Source organism: Cnephaeus nilssonii (genome assembly GCF_951640355.1).
Source record: "Cnephaeus nilssonii genome assembly, chromosome: 14".
Taxonomy (NCBI): Eukaryota; Metazoa; Chordata; class Mammalia; order Chiroptera; family Vespertilionidae; genus Cnephaeus; species Cnephaeus nilssonii.
The window spans coordinates 72,986,476-73,001,079 of NC_137085.1; the positions used below are offsets into that span (position 1 = coordinate 72,986,476).

Consider the following 14,604-nt stretch of genomic DNA (forward strand, 5'->3'; position numbering starts at 1 on the left):
CGCCGGCGAACAAGGACGCAGGCGTCCGGAGAGCACTGTGAGCTGGAGCGACTGTCAGGCACACTCTGAGGTAGTGACGGTGGGGGACAGGCTGGGGTGATGAACTCCCCCCAAGAGGTGCTCCTTCGACACCCATGGGTGTGCTGGATGAGGCGGGGCCCCATGGCGCCATCTAGTGTGACCGCAGGCCTCCTTGTCCCCTTTGTCTGCTGGCCCCTCACAGCCTTCTTCTGAAGGTGGTTAACCCGCTTTGGAGCTTTCTGTGACCACTGAGATTTACTTTCAGGCGTCATGAGACTAAAGGACTGAAGGGGCTGGAGTGCATTAGCAGGAGGGAATACCCTGCAGTGCTGTAAGTGAACGTCTGTGGCTCCTGCTGTGGCCAGTGGAGAGAAGGGAGAACACAAGTAATGTATTCGCTGCTGCTGCTGTGAAGTCAGGTTGAGTGGCTGGTTCATTGGAGTCTCTGGGTGTAAAGTTACTTGTTTATAATTTTTAAACATTTAAAACTAAAGTGAAGCAGCTGCCTACAGGAGACATACCAGGTAGGTGCTTTTTTAAGTAGGGCAGTGAGTGTGCAGTGAACCAAACCTGGCTCCAGGATTGCAGTGACCGGAGCAGCGCGGCTCGCTCACTCTCCGTGACCTTGACCGCCGCGTGCACTTTGTGGGTGGCACACTGGCTACAGAGCCAAGGCGGGGTGTTGGTTGTTAGAAGTTATTACAGCTACTGTCATCTGCCGATAGCACTGTCTACTCAGCCTCTGACTCCATTTATTCCTCAGGCACAATAACTCTTCCGGAAGACACTGGTCTTCAAACTCCATCTCCAAGGAACCCAAGGCTACACAGAGGAATTTCCTATTTCACAGTTTTCCTGCCCGACCTGGAGAGTGAAGCTGCTTGAAGAACCCACTTGTAGTCTTCTCTTTATTGTCTGCTATACTGGGGTTTTAGATTACATTTTTATTAAAAGTTAGAATTACGTTTGAAGTGTTTGAAAACCACTTCAGGAAATTAGTTTATTAGATGATAATTTTTAGAAGTAGCTTCATGCAATGAGCTAAAATTGAAGTTAGAAAACAAACCTTTGGGGTTAAAAGCTGTAAAAGAGAAGTGAGAGTTGTCATGTATGTGTTAATAAATGTGGGGATTCCCAGAGGGCACCTCTCTGGCATGGACAGACTTGGGCGTGAGCTGTGGTGAGGGCTCCTCTTCCTAAAGGCTGCGTTTCCTCAAAGTCAGGGTGACACCCAGGCCTGTACCTGCGTGTGTCCGGGCCCGTGCTGGGGGGAGACGCCGTGGTAGGAGGAGTGCTGGAGCGCGTGCTGTGCAGGTGAACTTAACCCATAGAGCAGGGGCTCCGGCCTCGTTCAGGAGCACCTTGGGGAGCCAGCTCACGAGCTCCTGTGCCTGCACGCTGGTAGCTTGGGAGTTAGACGTTTGCTGGCGTCGCGCTGCCTGCACGCGCGCACACTCTGGGAGCCGGGCGTGGGTCTCAGAGATAGAGCGGGGTCAGCAGACGAGAGCCAGGCCAGCCCCGCCCCGCCCACAGCCTGGTTTGTAGATGGGTCTGAACACTGCCAGGCCCGGCCAGGCCCAGGCCCATCGCTCACACGTTGTCCAGGGCTGCTTTTGTGATATGAAGGCCAATGAGCAGAAAAGGCAAAGGTGCTCACTGGCTGTTGACAGAAAACACTTGCTGACCGTCACCTTCCTGGAGTCTGGCAGACCACTGGATCTGCATCTGCTAAAATGTCTCGGGATGAAAGAGTGAGGTGGGGCATGGGTTGTCCTTTGGCAATTTTCTTCTGTTTCCAGGAGAGAACGATTCATGTGGGGGAGGCGTGGTTACATCAGAGATGCCGTTGTCTCCTCGGAATCTGAGGTGTGGTTTGGGAACACAGCCCCCCACCCCCGCACCCCGGCAGGTGCCATTTTTAAGGCACTCTTGGACATCCAGGGCTTCCTTCTCCTGGACTGCCTTTCTGAGCCCATGGGTCGGCTCAGCCCAGCCTTTGGGCAGTGAGATGTCTTCAAATGGACATATGCCATGTGACCGAGGCTGATGCTGGCACGAGGCAGAGCCATCTGTCTTACAAATAGTTTGAAAAATCCCCAGGCCCCTGGTGTACTTCCCAGGGGTGGCTCAAGAAGTCCCAGCTCCCTCAGGCCTCTAGGCCCCTCCCTGGTGGTGCCCCACTTCCTCAGCTCTGTCCCTGCAGGAGTCTGCTCTGAGTCCTCCCCCGACCCTTCCCTCCAGCAAGCAGCAGCCCTCTGACAGGCACTCGCTCCTTCATTTCACCAGTTAACAAACAGCTCTTAGAAGTAATATTCCCCAGATTTATAAACTCAATAAATAATGAACTTTGAATTAGGACATACAGCCAAAGCATGTGGCTCCTGCTAAAGATGAAAAGCACTTGCTCGGGGACCAGTCAGTCCTCACAGCAGTCCTGCCACAGGGCCAGGCCGGGCCGGGCCTGCTGAGAGCAACCAGCCCAGCGGACAGGCCTGCTGCGTTAGACCCAGGCACCGCTCCCTGGGTCAGGACACAGTGGGTCAGGAGGTCAATTTAGTAGGTCACCAGCCAGCATAAGGAACAGAAAATGGAGAGTGTGTGCATGTGTACATGCTATATGCATATATATATATATATATATATATATATACACACACACACACATAAGTGTTGGCTGCTGTGATTGTATTTGGAGCGAATGAGCCACCAGCCTTGTAGTTAAAGGCCTGTGTGAATGTTTCCTGCAAAATTCCTCTTGGATACCCAGGCCACCTATCTACCCAGGCCTCCCAGATGACTGAGGCCTGTTACCACAGTCTGTCCTCGCGCGGTCCCTGCTGTGGGGCAGGGGAACACGGTCCAGGTGCAGTTCAGGGATCATTGAAGGGTTCTCACTCTGCTATCAAACGTGGGTCTGGCATGAATCGGCTTCTGCAAACATTCTTCATCCTCCCACCCGAATTGGGAGACTCTCCCCTCTGCACCAGTTGCTTTGCTGGGTACTCCTCCCCTTTTGCTCAGAGAGGCTTCAGAAACCTGGAAACTTGTGGAGTCCATTTACAGGGGGTGTGCGAGTGCCACTGTGTTACAGCCCAGCTGTGCACGGCGGGCAGCTCCCAGTCTTCAGGGTCCCTCAAGCAGAACATGTGGAAAAGCAGGTTTGCAAGCTGATTTTTATTAGTATTTACATGTGTACGCCTGTGCATGCACATCTGTATATCACGACTTCATGGGAAGAAACGGGGCCTACACCCCCCCCCCTTTAAATCTTTATTGTTGAAAATATTATATATGTCCCTCTTTTTCCTCCATTGACCTCTTCTAGCCCGCCCTCAGCCCCACCCCTGGTACATCCCCTTCATTAATCATCCCTCCTTACTCGTGTGCCAGGCACTATGCTAATAGTTCTCATATGTTCCGGAACCTTGAGCACGGCTGTGTGTACTGGGGCACTCTGGTCCTGGCACTGGATGGCGGGGGATGGGCCAGGTCCAGCTGCTGTCTGCACTGAAGGCTCAGTGAGGAATAGATGGGCACATCCTTGGGAAGCCAGGCTCCGAGTGCCCTGGGAGGCGGCGCCACAGCCCGGCCTCTCCCTTCTGCACCGTCCCTTCTGCTCCTCTTCCCCTTGCTGCCCCACGCCCTGCATCCCTGCCTGCCTCTTGGCCCTTCTCATCCTTGCCCTACTTCTGTCCAGCCTGCCTGCCTGCCTGCCTGTGTGGATGGTGTTCAGCTAAGACCTTTGCTGATGCCAGGCTTTTGGAGATCTCGAGCATGAGTTTAGAGTGACTTTATGAATTTGAGTTGTAGTTGAGAAAGTCATTAAATTTCTCAGCCCTGTTGAGACAGAAGTGGAATAAGACGTGAATGTGTACAGTGGGATTCGGTCCGTTTGGACATAGTGGTGTGCACAGGGCATTCTTGAGACTGAATGAAGGGACTCGAGGTTGGGAGCTACGGCACCTCGTGCTCCAGGGCTGGTGTAGGTGTGCGCGGTGGCTGTTTTTAATCGCCCTGAGGAAGTGAAAAACGGTGCCACCTCACCCATTAATTTATTGGAAAACAAAGAAGTGCAGCCGGGCAGAGCGGACTGCCTTCCTCCGAGGCCTGCTGCTCAGTTCTCTGGCTGAGGCTCCCCACACGGGACTTCACCTTCCCCATGGCCAACGGGGCAAGGCCCTTGACACAGTGTGTGACGGCCTCTGTCGGATTTTAAGTTTCCCAGGGACCTGGGGAAGGCTGTCCCCTCAGTGCCCACTGTCAGATATTCTGGGAGAAATTGAGACCAAAGTCACTCTGCTGTCAGCTTCTCGGGAAGACCCGGTTCCATGTGGTGACAAGTGGCTAAGCAGATTTCAAAGGCAATAAAAACAGGTTAAGTGGTAAAAAATGAGGACTTTCTTTGCTTCTCTGAGAAATAGGAAGAGAAGTCAGATCCTGCCAGGAGCAGGCAGGGTCTGCTGGGCGCTGTGATGTCTTCTGAGCATCCCGCCGTGGAAACGGTGACGTGCCCTCAGCTCTTTGGTGACGAAGGGCCTGCTGTTGGTCTGCTCTTCGGGAGCAGGGGAGGCTGGGCGCCCAGTAGCCCTCGGGTCAGAAGACTAGGTCTCTTATTAATCGTGACAATACACTGTTTTTAACAGGCGTGGCAATGCTGACTCCATGTTGATGTAAAAGAGCCCCTTTCTGTGTGTTGTCCCTGGAACTTCTTTCACTTGGGGGGGGGCGGGGGGCGGGCAGAGGGGCCATCCCGCCCCCGCCTGCCCATCGGGGGTCTGATTAATGTTGAGTTATTTCTGTATGTGTACATACAGGATGAAGGGGAGCACAGGAAGGAACGATGAGAGGCTAAAACCTCCATTCTCAAAATGTGGGTAAAAAGTGAATTTACCCCCAAGTTTTAGAATGAGAAAAAGCAGTCGTCAAAGGTACAGTGTGATCAGGGCATTCGAATCTGAGTTCAAACATTCTGAAGCTGACAGGCCTCTGGTACTGTCCGTGACCCACTAGATGCGGTGCCGTGTGAGAGCGAGGCTTTTCCCTAAGGGCCCAGAGCGCGGCCGAGCAGCTTCCTGTCTCTGTCCCTCCCACCTGGTGGCCCCGGGGCGCCTCCGTTTCCACAGACAGAGAGACGCCTGCTGCGTGGCAGGGTGGCCACGAGTTGGGATAAGACGAGGGGTGGAGGCGCCCTTTGCGGTCTCTGGTGCGTGGCCCGGGCGTGGAGTGCGGGGGAGGGGCCTGGTGGTTCTGATGGCTTCCTCCGATGGATGTGGTATGAGGAGCCGGCTTCTCTGTTCGTGCGCTCTTTGCGCTCAGAAGGGTTCCGGGGCTGCCCTTCCCCTTTATGGTCTGTTGTTGATTTCTGTTGCTTGCACAGAAAAGAACGTCCTATCGAAGATGAAAAGATTGCTGAGGCCACTGAGCAGCTTCCCTTGCGTTGTGATGTCCGAGGCTGTGAGCTCCTTCCCATGCACCTCTGAGATTCCCTCCTGGATGTAAACGCTCATTGGTATCCCGTCCTTACAAGTTCAAAGGACCTGGCTGCCCACAAGCAAAGGGCAGCGCCACCAGAGTCCCCGAATTAACACTGTCGGGGAGCACACTGTAGCTCTGGGGAAGGATTCTTTCCAGAAGATTTGTTTTTTTTCCTTCATTCCTAATAGTTTGCGTGTAAATCTCTTTACAGTAGATGAAAGGAGAGAGCTGGCTAGGTTGGTGGGTAATGATATAATGTATGGGGGACCCAGCTTGTATTTTACCTTTGCCACACATGGGTTCCTTTAAAGGCTAGTAAAACAGACGATGGAAGGAGGCTTTCCACATGCACACAGTCCCTTCCAGGTGTGGCCAGTGTGGATCACACTGTGGACCAACATGGCCGGTGCTGACTGAGTATAACCTGGGATGCAGTAGAACTGGCCTGAAACTGGACTCTGAAAACCGAGTTCAGGTGGATCTGCATGTGAAGAACGTGCCTCAGGGCTGGGAAATGCCAGGGCTCTGCCGCTGTCCTGGCCGCAGAGGCCGCAGGCTGGGGTCCCACTTCCACGTCGTTTGTAGGGTGTGTGCACGTTAGGGAGGGGGTGCTGGCAAAGTCTTGCTGGTAAACCTTTAGGAAAGTGTCCTACTAAACAGCATCCGCCTTTAGCTCATCTGTTTCCACATGTTGTACAAACCTGCAGCACAAGCTGCTTGCATCGCTTTGGTCGTCTTCCCCCCACAACCCCCCCCCCATCCCAAACTCCCCAGGAGGCCACTTTGCCTCTTGTCAGGAATGTGGAGAGTGTCTTCCGGCTTCCCTCTCTTCATTGTAACCATCAGCAGCTTTGAACCGTATCGGTTATTGCAGGAAGTTAAGAAGTGGTTTCAAAGGAAACCTTCATGGACAGCCCTGTGGGCAGCCCGCCGCCTGGCCAGGGATGTGCCTTTCGTTTCTTAGCTACATTTTTCGTTTATCTGTTACCTTGCAAAATCGTTAAAAACATCACAACCCCCACCTGGAACATGCACTTTCCTCCCCTGAAGTTGACTAACAGTGCTCCTGATGAGGACCACGGTTAAATAAAACTGAAGTGGAAGTTAAAGCTGAAGGTGCCAACAATGTTCACACACTCCAAAGAGTACAGCAGTCCCCCGTTATCTGTGGTTTCAGTTACTCAGTCGACTGCAGTCTGAAAATATTAAATGGAAAATTACAGAAATAAATAGTTCATAAGATTGAAGTTGCATGCCATTCTTAGTATGATGAAATCTTGAGCCCTCTCGCTCTGTGTCCTCCTCCTCCGCCTCCCACCCCCCCCCCCCCACCCCCGACGTGACTCATTCCTTTGTTCGGTGTCTCCAGGCCGGACAGGAGCGTTCCCCGCACATGGGTCGCTGGCGGCCTCTGCAGTCAGGCCACTGTCACGGCACCTCCCAGTGCGGTGTCCCCGGCCCAGAGCTCGGAGCCGGGTGCAACAGCGCGCATCTGCCAGAGAGGAGCATCTGCCAGAGAGGAGCCGTATGGAGCTTCCTTAGTGTAAAAGGGTGGATGCTCTCAATAAGGAAAGAAAGAAATCATAACTGAGGTTGCTGAGATCTGTGGTAGGAACGAATCTTCTATTTTTGAAATTGTGAAGAAGGAAAAAATTTCGGGCTAGCTTTGCTTTTGTACTTCAGACTGCAAAAGTTACAGCAACAGTGTGATGAGTGCTTAGCTGAGGTGGAAAGGCATTAACTTGGTCATAGATGTGTATGTATAGGAAAAAGCATAGCATGTGCACGGTCCACACCCTCCGAGGTTTCGGGCCTCACGGGTCCTGGCACATCTCCCCTAGGATCAGCGGGGACTCGGACACAGGAGGCTCTGAGTCTTAAACTCCTGCGGGCAAGGAAAACCTGCCAGTGTGTTGCTTACTGGGTTTTCTCTCGTTTGTTAAGGTTCGCCATCGGTGGTGTGAGCTCATTGTGAAGCACAAATACACAACAGCGTACAAAACCGTGGAGGAGTTCCTGCAGGAGGACCAGGTAGGTCATTCCTTGCAGCTCGGGTTCTGCCGTGCTGCTGCCTGGCTGTCCAGGACCCAAGGATAACAAATACTTAAACATTTTCCAAAAGTCTGGCAGGAGCGGATTCTCCCTCGAGAGCTCAGCGTCCCTTTAACGCACTGAGCCCTGGTCCTCGGAGGCACCGTTGGTTTCGCCTGGGGTGGCCGTGGCCGCTACCAAGTGAGGCCTGTGCAGACTTAACGGCATCGCAGACCTCGGGTCCAGGTGGCTCGGTAATGCTGGCGCACATCTCTGTCCTCGCTGGTCCTGACTGAAAGCCGGGGCAAAGGCGAGAGGGAGAGCCCGGCCGCGGGAGCAGTCTGTCTGTCTGCACCTGCCACGCCAGCCTGGCCTGTGCTGAGTGTCTTTCCTGCGAGAACTTTCCTCCCTGCTCACCAGAGGAAAGTGGTCATCCTCCCGGGAGCCCGCAGGAAGCGTGCGTGGGTGACCATGTTTGGGGATGGCCTCCGTGCCGCCTCTGCGCCCACCCGCACTTGTCCTGGCGTGGCTGTCCGTGGTGGGACATGTGCCAAGGGGTCTGTGCGGCTGGAAGTCAGCCTGCAGCTCGGCCTGTGGGCTTGACCAGTGTGGACCTGTGAACGAGCTTTCTGCCCAGCTGGGGGCTGATGGCAGGGAGCGTGTTCCAGTTGGGTGGAGAGCGGGGGCAGGGAAAACAAAGGGGCTTTTGAGAGGGCCTGAGTAGGGGGGGCTGCCAGCACGGAAGGGCTTGTTATTCCCACAAAGAAAAATGCACGACTTTGTACCAGAAGAAATGTCACATTTGCACAGTGGAGCAGGAGGTGTTTGGAAACACAGAGTGGAGTAAAGGAGGACAAAATGCGAGAGAAAATTAAGGTCTATTTGAAAACCAGAGTTAACTGCAATATACTTAGAATCATGAACTTTTCTAAATACAGATCACCATGTCTCAGCCTTTACGGGAAAGAATTTGTGAGCCTCTAACTAGACAAGTTTTTGTCTTGCACTGTCTTTGAGGTCCTCCTTTTAATGTGCCCCAGCAGAGGGGATCCACGGCACAGCTAAGCGTGGAGAGAGGAGGCAGCACCCGAGGGGTCTCCGGTCTTCAGAGCATAATTGGCTGTTTTTAAAACTGTAGGGAAAATGCAGGCGTAGGTCTTCGCAGCATTGTGTCTGGAGCAGCAGAGCCAGTGTTTGCCGCAGTGAGGGACCGCGGTCGGCTGGGCTGAAGCAACGGGCATTTCCCAGGTGGCGTGGTGGTGTTGCCTGCCCGTGGCTGCGTGTGGCGTGGTGGTCTGCGCGGCCCAGCAGTGCCGAGGGCCGCCTGTCCTGGGAAGGAGCCGATGTCTCGTGACACGCACACAGCACCTCGGTGCTGCCGTTAGCTGTGCCGAGACCCCCTCTCCTCCAGAGCATTCCTGGCACGGCCATCGCTAGAGAAGCGCTCACTGTCACCACTTTGTCATCAGTTAAGTCACCACGGTTCTGTTGATGGAACTGATAGCTGAGAATTCCTTAGCGTTTCAGTGAAAGCAAGAAAGAAGGGGGTGAAGACTACGGTTCCTCAAGTACAACTATTCAACTGTCTTAGCTTTTCTAGGGTCATTTGTAATTTCTGGACCAGCAAGTTTGTGTGAAACAAACTAAACTCAGACTGCAAGTGTGGACACATAATTTCTTTGTCTCATGCTCTCTGGGCTCTGCCCTGTAGGCAATGGGCATCTACCTCTACGGGGAGCTGATGGTGAGCGAGGACGCCAGGCAGCAGCAGCTCGCCCGCCGCTGCTTCCAGCTGACCAAGGAGCAGATGGATAGATGCTCAGCCCAGGTGGTGGCCGAGATGTTGTTTTAAAGAGGTAACTCTCCCCTTCCTCTCCCCATTGTTCGTTTCTAACCAGATTTCTCATAGGAGCCAAATGAACGAAGAACCAAACAGTGAGCCTAGAGCACCCGCAGCATCAGTCCTCTGCTCCTGCGCGGGTGCCTGCGGCAGCGTGCCAGGGCGGGTCACAGGAGCAGAGCTGTCCCCCCAGGCAGGACAGCTCTCCTTGGCACAGTTTTGGCCACTTGGCTTTATCACTTGTAGTGACAGAGGTCGGGGAGCACATCTTGGAGGTGGTTAGGAGGCGGACTGGGAAGCCCAGCACGAGTGAAGGCTGACGCAGGAGTGCGTGGCCCGTGGCCCACTCCCGGGCTGTGTGAGAACTTGGTGTTGCTCAGGTTGACCCTGCTGACCTGGGAGGCTGGGAGGAGGCCCTCCCGCCAAAGCCTGCCTCCGGCCTTGGAGCTGCGTCTGCAGGCAGGCTTGCTGCGCTGGGCAGACTCTCCCAGGGAGTCCTGAATTATTTGAACTGCTTTTCCTGTTAAGATTGACATCCTAGCAGTTAGGATTCCCATGGAGGGTTCTGCATTTAAACAGTAACTTAGCAATGGCCGGTAACGTCTTGAAGTAGAACTGTGGGTTTATAAGTGTGTTGTTTCTCTCTAACAACCATCATTTCTAGGTCTCAGTTTTTCTTCCAGGTTTTACGTGCTATAAATAGGGTATGTCTAATTTTGTATCCTTTTAAAAACGTGACAATAGATCTGAATCATTTTTCATGATATATAGCTTCTCTCTATATATAATTTTAGTGGATATTTAATATTTTATGTTGGTTTTCTTAACCCATTGTGGGACGTTTAGTTTGCTCTGTCTTGGAAAATCATTTTTGCCCAGCATGTTTAAGAGCCTGACTTACTGGAAAGCAGTCGAATGCTGAGGAGGAACACCTTTCTGAAGTGCGTCCTCCCAGGGGAGGCGAGGCGTTGTGTTTGCTGGGAGAGGAAATGGAGGAGGAGTTGCGGCGATTGAGCCTCTGGTAGTGAGACAGCTGTGCGCAGACGTCCCAACAGCATTCCCAGGCGGCTTCAGGCCCTGGTCCTGGACGGGCCAGTTTACAAAACAGCAGTGCAGTTATCTTGTTGCCAACCTCCGATAGCAACCAGTATAAATCATTTCTCTTCGATGTTCAATTTCACGGGGAGTTTGTGTTTCTTGAAGTGTGTGAAACTGCCCTGGGCAGACTTCCGTGCCGTCCCGTTCTCAGCGTGGGAACCACAGTGGGCACGCAGCTCTCACGACTCTGTGGTGCAGTTTTTGCCCCAAGCAGGCAAAGGAGGGGGCCTGGCGAGGAGTCGGCTGTTTTCTCGCCTCCCCTCTGCAATGGCCCTTCCTGTCCCTCCCCTTCCAGATGAATGGGGGGGTCACATGCATCCCCTCTGCCCGCCCCCCCTCAGTTAGGACCAGGGACTTGCACCTTCCAGCAGTTGGGGGCCTTGCAGACCTCCCTGAGCCCAGGGTCACAGGAGGGACGGCCGTCTCCACCAAACCTGCCAGAGGCCTAGGTGCATTGCCTAGGTTATGTTCCAAAACTGCACTGGCGTTTGTATGGGCATCTGTGAGTCCTTTGATTTAAAAAACTCGTCTAGGACAGCACGGAAATGAATGACAAAAAATAAAACCCGTGCGGTAGTGAGGCAGGCCTGGAGGTGATGTCGTCGCCTCGTGACCAAGGACCAGGTGTGTGCGGTGTGGGCTCGGCACGCAGGCACGGCGGCTCCAGAGTGCTCTGGCTGCTTGGGTTCCTGGCATGCTGATTTGTGACTTAAGATTAAAATCACATTGCCAGGGATTACCACGCAACCACGACCTTGGCTGCTCTCCAGAGCCAGAGTCGCTCGCTCTCTGCAGTGGGAGAACGATGCACTGTGTAGCTCTTCTCCGGAAACAGAAGAAGCCAGCAGCCACGAAGACGCTCCCGGCCTTTCCATTGTGCCCAGCTGGAGACCTCTCTGCCGAGGTGCAGAGCTTAGCTGATTGGTGAACAGTGACTGGTTTCCGCTTTGTTCACAGTGGCTAAGTTCTGCACCTGAAGAGAAGGTGAGATGGGACAGTAAGTTGGAGCCGCTGGGGCAGAGGCTGCTGCTGAGCGGTCAGCTCGGGTGCAAGCCCGATTCTGGAGAAGGAGAGACCTGCTCAGCCCAACGACGCACTTTCTCTTGTCACCAATGCAAGGAATGCACCAACAGGCTACAGGACGATGACTCTATGATTAGATAGCTCGCTGAAAGGTCAAATGTATTTTTCGCTGCAAAAGTTGTTTATATAAAACTCTAAAACCAAACGCATCACAGTAGCCGAGTAAAACTGTCGCGGTTTATTGCATGTGCGTGGGGCTGGGTGCGCGTGGAGACCCTGTGCTTCTCGGGAGCACCGTGACTCTCTCTTGTATTTGCAGCCCAGGTCTCTGTCTCCTGCAGCCCAGGACATCGGCAGCTCCAGCTGAGGCACTGTTGCTGCGGCTGTGGATTGGACCCGCCCTCCAGTGCCTACTGAGCTGATATCAGTTCTCATTTACACACTGGCTCAGTTCAGCAGGAACAGGAGTCGAGCCCTCGAGCAAAAAGCCTTCCTGTTCCTAAGTGCCCAGAGGCTGCGACTCCACTCGGCGAAGACAGGCCGCAGCGCTGGCCGCCAGACCCGTGCAGCGGGCACCATCTGTATGTGGTCCTGGGGCGTGGATGTTGGCAGAGCCGTACAGCTCCGAGGGCGAGTGCGGGGGTGACAGGCGGCGCCTCTCGGTCACGGGGTGTGGAGGCTGGAAGCAGTTGGCGTGTGTGTGGCTCTGACACGGGCTCTGGTATCAGCATTGGCTTTCACAGCCCCTTGTGAGCTGCACACCCATTCTCGGGGCTGTGAGACGTGGCGGGTCCCCTCCTGCCCTGCACTCGGCCATCTCCAGAGCGGGAGGCACACGAAGGTCCTGGTGACAGGAATTCCTCTGTGAGCGGGCAGTGATTTTATTGCTGTTTCTTTGCAGGAAAGATCACAGTGAGATTCTTTCTCATAAGCTCCTAGTAGCCCTGGTGGGACCAGGATGGCACTGACCCCGGACATGAGAGGAAGGTGACAGGGCTGCTGGGCCATCAGCGACATCAGCATCCACCTCTGGAGCTCTTTCCTGCGGCTGCTCGCAGCAGTGCACACGTGAAAGCCCGTCCTCAGGGTCACCTCGTCCCCACCCCGAATGTGCCGCCTCAACACACTGAATCCGCATGGGGTCAGAGCAGAAGGCAGTTCTCACGTGAACCATTGAGGAACCTGAGACCACCGCGCAAGACCTGCCAGACATTTTGCGGCGTCCCCTCACCTGTGGCTGGAAAGTCAAGTTTCTGTGCTGGAGCTGGTGAGCTCCACTGCATGGGCTTCTCTGGCTCATTTCAGAAAGATTCTGCAGACTTATTTTGATTGATAGTTCCATTATTTAGATATTTGCCAAAATTTTAGTGCCTTTTGGTAAAAGTATGGGGTAAGAATCTAAGATGTATTTAATAATAAAATGTAATGGATTAATGGTTTTGTATTCCTGTTTGTTCCTGAATTTAATTAATACTGAGTTTAGAAGGCAGCCTGACATCAGCAGTCTGACAGGCAGTGCGCACAGGCCCCGCCCCTCGCAGAGTCCCTCTTTCCCACCGATGTTGCAAGTTACAAAAAGGGCGAAACCCACCTTCCCACACAGTGCAAAAACATGGCAGCTTAAAGAGCTAGAGAAGCCCCAGCCTTGCCGTCACGTGATGGCGAGGGGCTGGGCGGGGCCAGCATGAAGGCTCTGGCGCTGCCTTCACCTGACTCTGGCCTATTGGGGTGGGCCTCAGCACGTTCCTGGGCCTCAGGGCTGCCCAGCTGTGACTCATTCTGGAAGGGTCCGCTCTGCGCAGCTGCGTGTACTCTGCGTATGCTTGTGCTGCTTATCATATTGGTAGAAGGATCGAAATGTGGTTTTTAAATTTTAATAAAATACAAGAACGCTGCTTTCTGGGAAGATGCCTTTTCTCTCTGGTTGGTGTGAGGTGGAGCAGGACGGGGCGGGCACAGCCACACCCACCCAGCGCCCATGGCAGAGACAATTGGCACCTCCACGTGGGCTGTGGGCACCAGCTGGCCCCGTGGTTTGGTGTGGCCTTGTTTTTGTAGAACGTTAAAGCCACACTTTTCCGCCTTTAGAAACCACTGGGGCCCAGCCAGACTGCCACGTGTGGGATTTTGCACTACGGTGGCTGGTCCCCTCCGGTGGCCGCGGACTCCTGCCGCTGGCTCTGAGCACCGGCCAGGCCAGCAGGCTGCAGTCGGTCCCGGAAGAGCCATCAGAACCCAGGCGCTGAGTCGTGGCAGTGACCATGGCAGGAAGCCCGTGGGTAGTTTGGCCTGTGCTGCTGACAGACTCGGGCACCCTGTGCCAGGTGTCCCCGCAGGGCGGAGGAGTCGCCTGCCTGCCTGGGACCTCCTGTCTGCACGGTGGCCGCACCCAGTTACCCGCCTACGGAGTTTCTGCGGACGGGGACGGCTTTCCTAGCTGGCCCTCGCACCTGGGAGGCTGTGGCCAGGGCCTGGCTGAGGCCCCAGGAGTCCAGAGTGGCCGCCAGTCAATAAGGAGACACATAAGTAAGACTAGAACTCTGTTTTTAAAGTTTTTCATCTTTTTTAAAGCTCCACGTTGGTAACTGGTGGGCCACCTGGGACTGATAGGATCTGAGTTAGGAACTGGCCGAGCCTGCCCCGTGCGTGCGCAGGATGGGGTGTGCGGGTGAAGGGAAGCCTGCCTTCCCAGACAGATGTCATTCTCAAGGTCACGTAGTAAGTAAGAGGCAGGTGTAAATGTGGGTCCACAGGATCGCAGTTTCCCTCCGCAGCCAGTGCCTCCGAGGCGTGGGCCTCTGGCCACTCAGCCAGCCCACATTGGGGAAGGCGGGGCTCCCATCCAGCCTGTGGTGAGGATGCGCCCGTGGGATGGGCGGGGCGGGCGGGCCCAGGGACCCTGCTCTCCGGGGCCTGGAACATGAACCTCCACACGCCAGTCACCATGGGGAGGTCGCAGAGACCTGCCGAGTGGGAGTCTGGCTCACTTTCTTAGCACTATTTCTGGGGCGCCCACCCCCAAGATCACATTTGTGGCCTCAGTGCCCCCCTGAGCAGCCGCGAAGGCGTGAGCTGCCCTCGGGCTGGGCGTAGGCGATGCTTCCACTGAGCAGAGG

At 54.5% G+C, this 14,604-nt stretch overlaps 1 protein-coding gene across 4 annotated transcripts in view; it reads left to right on the top strand.

Annotated features, from left to right (window-relative positions):
- Positions 1–12,922, top strand: part of AOPEP (aminopeptidase O (putative)) — a 353,107-nt gene extending 340,185 nt beyond the window's left edge. For 3 of the 4 annotated variants that reach the window (XM_079789821.1, XM_079789824.1, XM_079789822.1), the window contains 3 exons: positions 7,441–7,527; positions 9,239–9,383; positions 12,390–12,922. In XM_079789821.1, coding sequence (XP_079645947.1) covers positions 7,441–7,527; positions 9,239–9,379 — 228 coding nt within the window. In that variant the 3' untranslated portion in view covers positions 9,380–9,383; positions 12,390–12,922. Of the gene's footprint in view, positions 1–784; positions 7,419–7,440; positions 7,528–9,238; positions 9,384–12,389 lie in introns of those variants that run through there. The other variant, XM_079789823.1, reaches the window with a different exon arrangement.
- Positions 12,923–14,604: the final 1,682 nt, after the last annotated feature.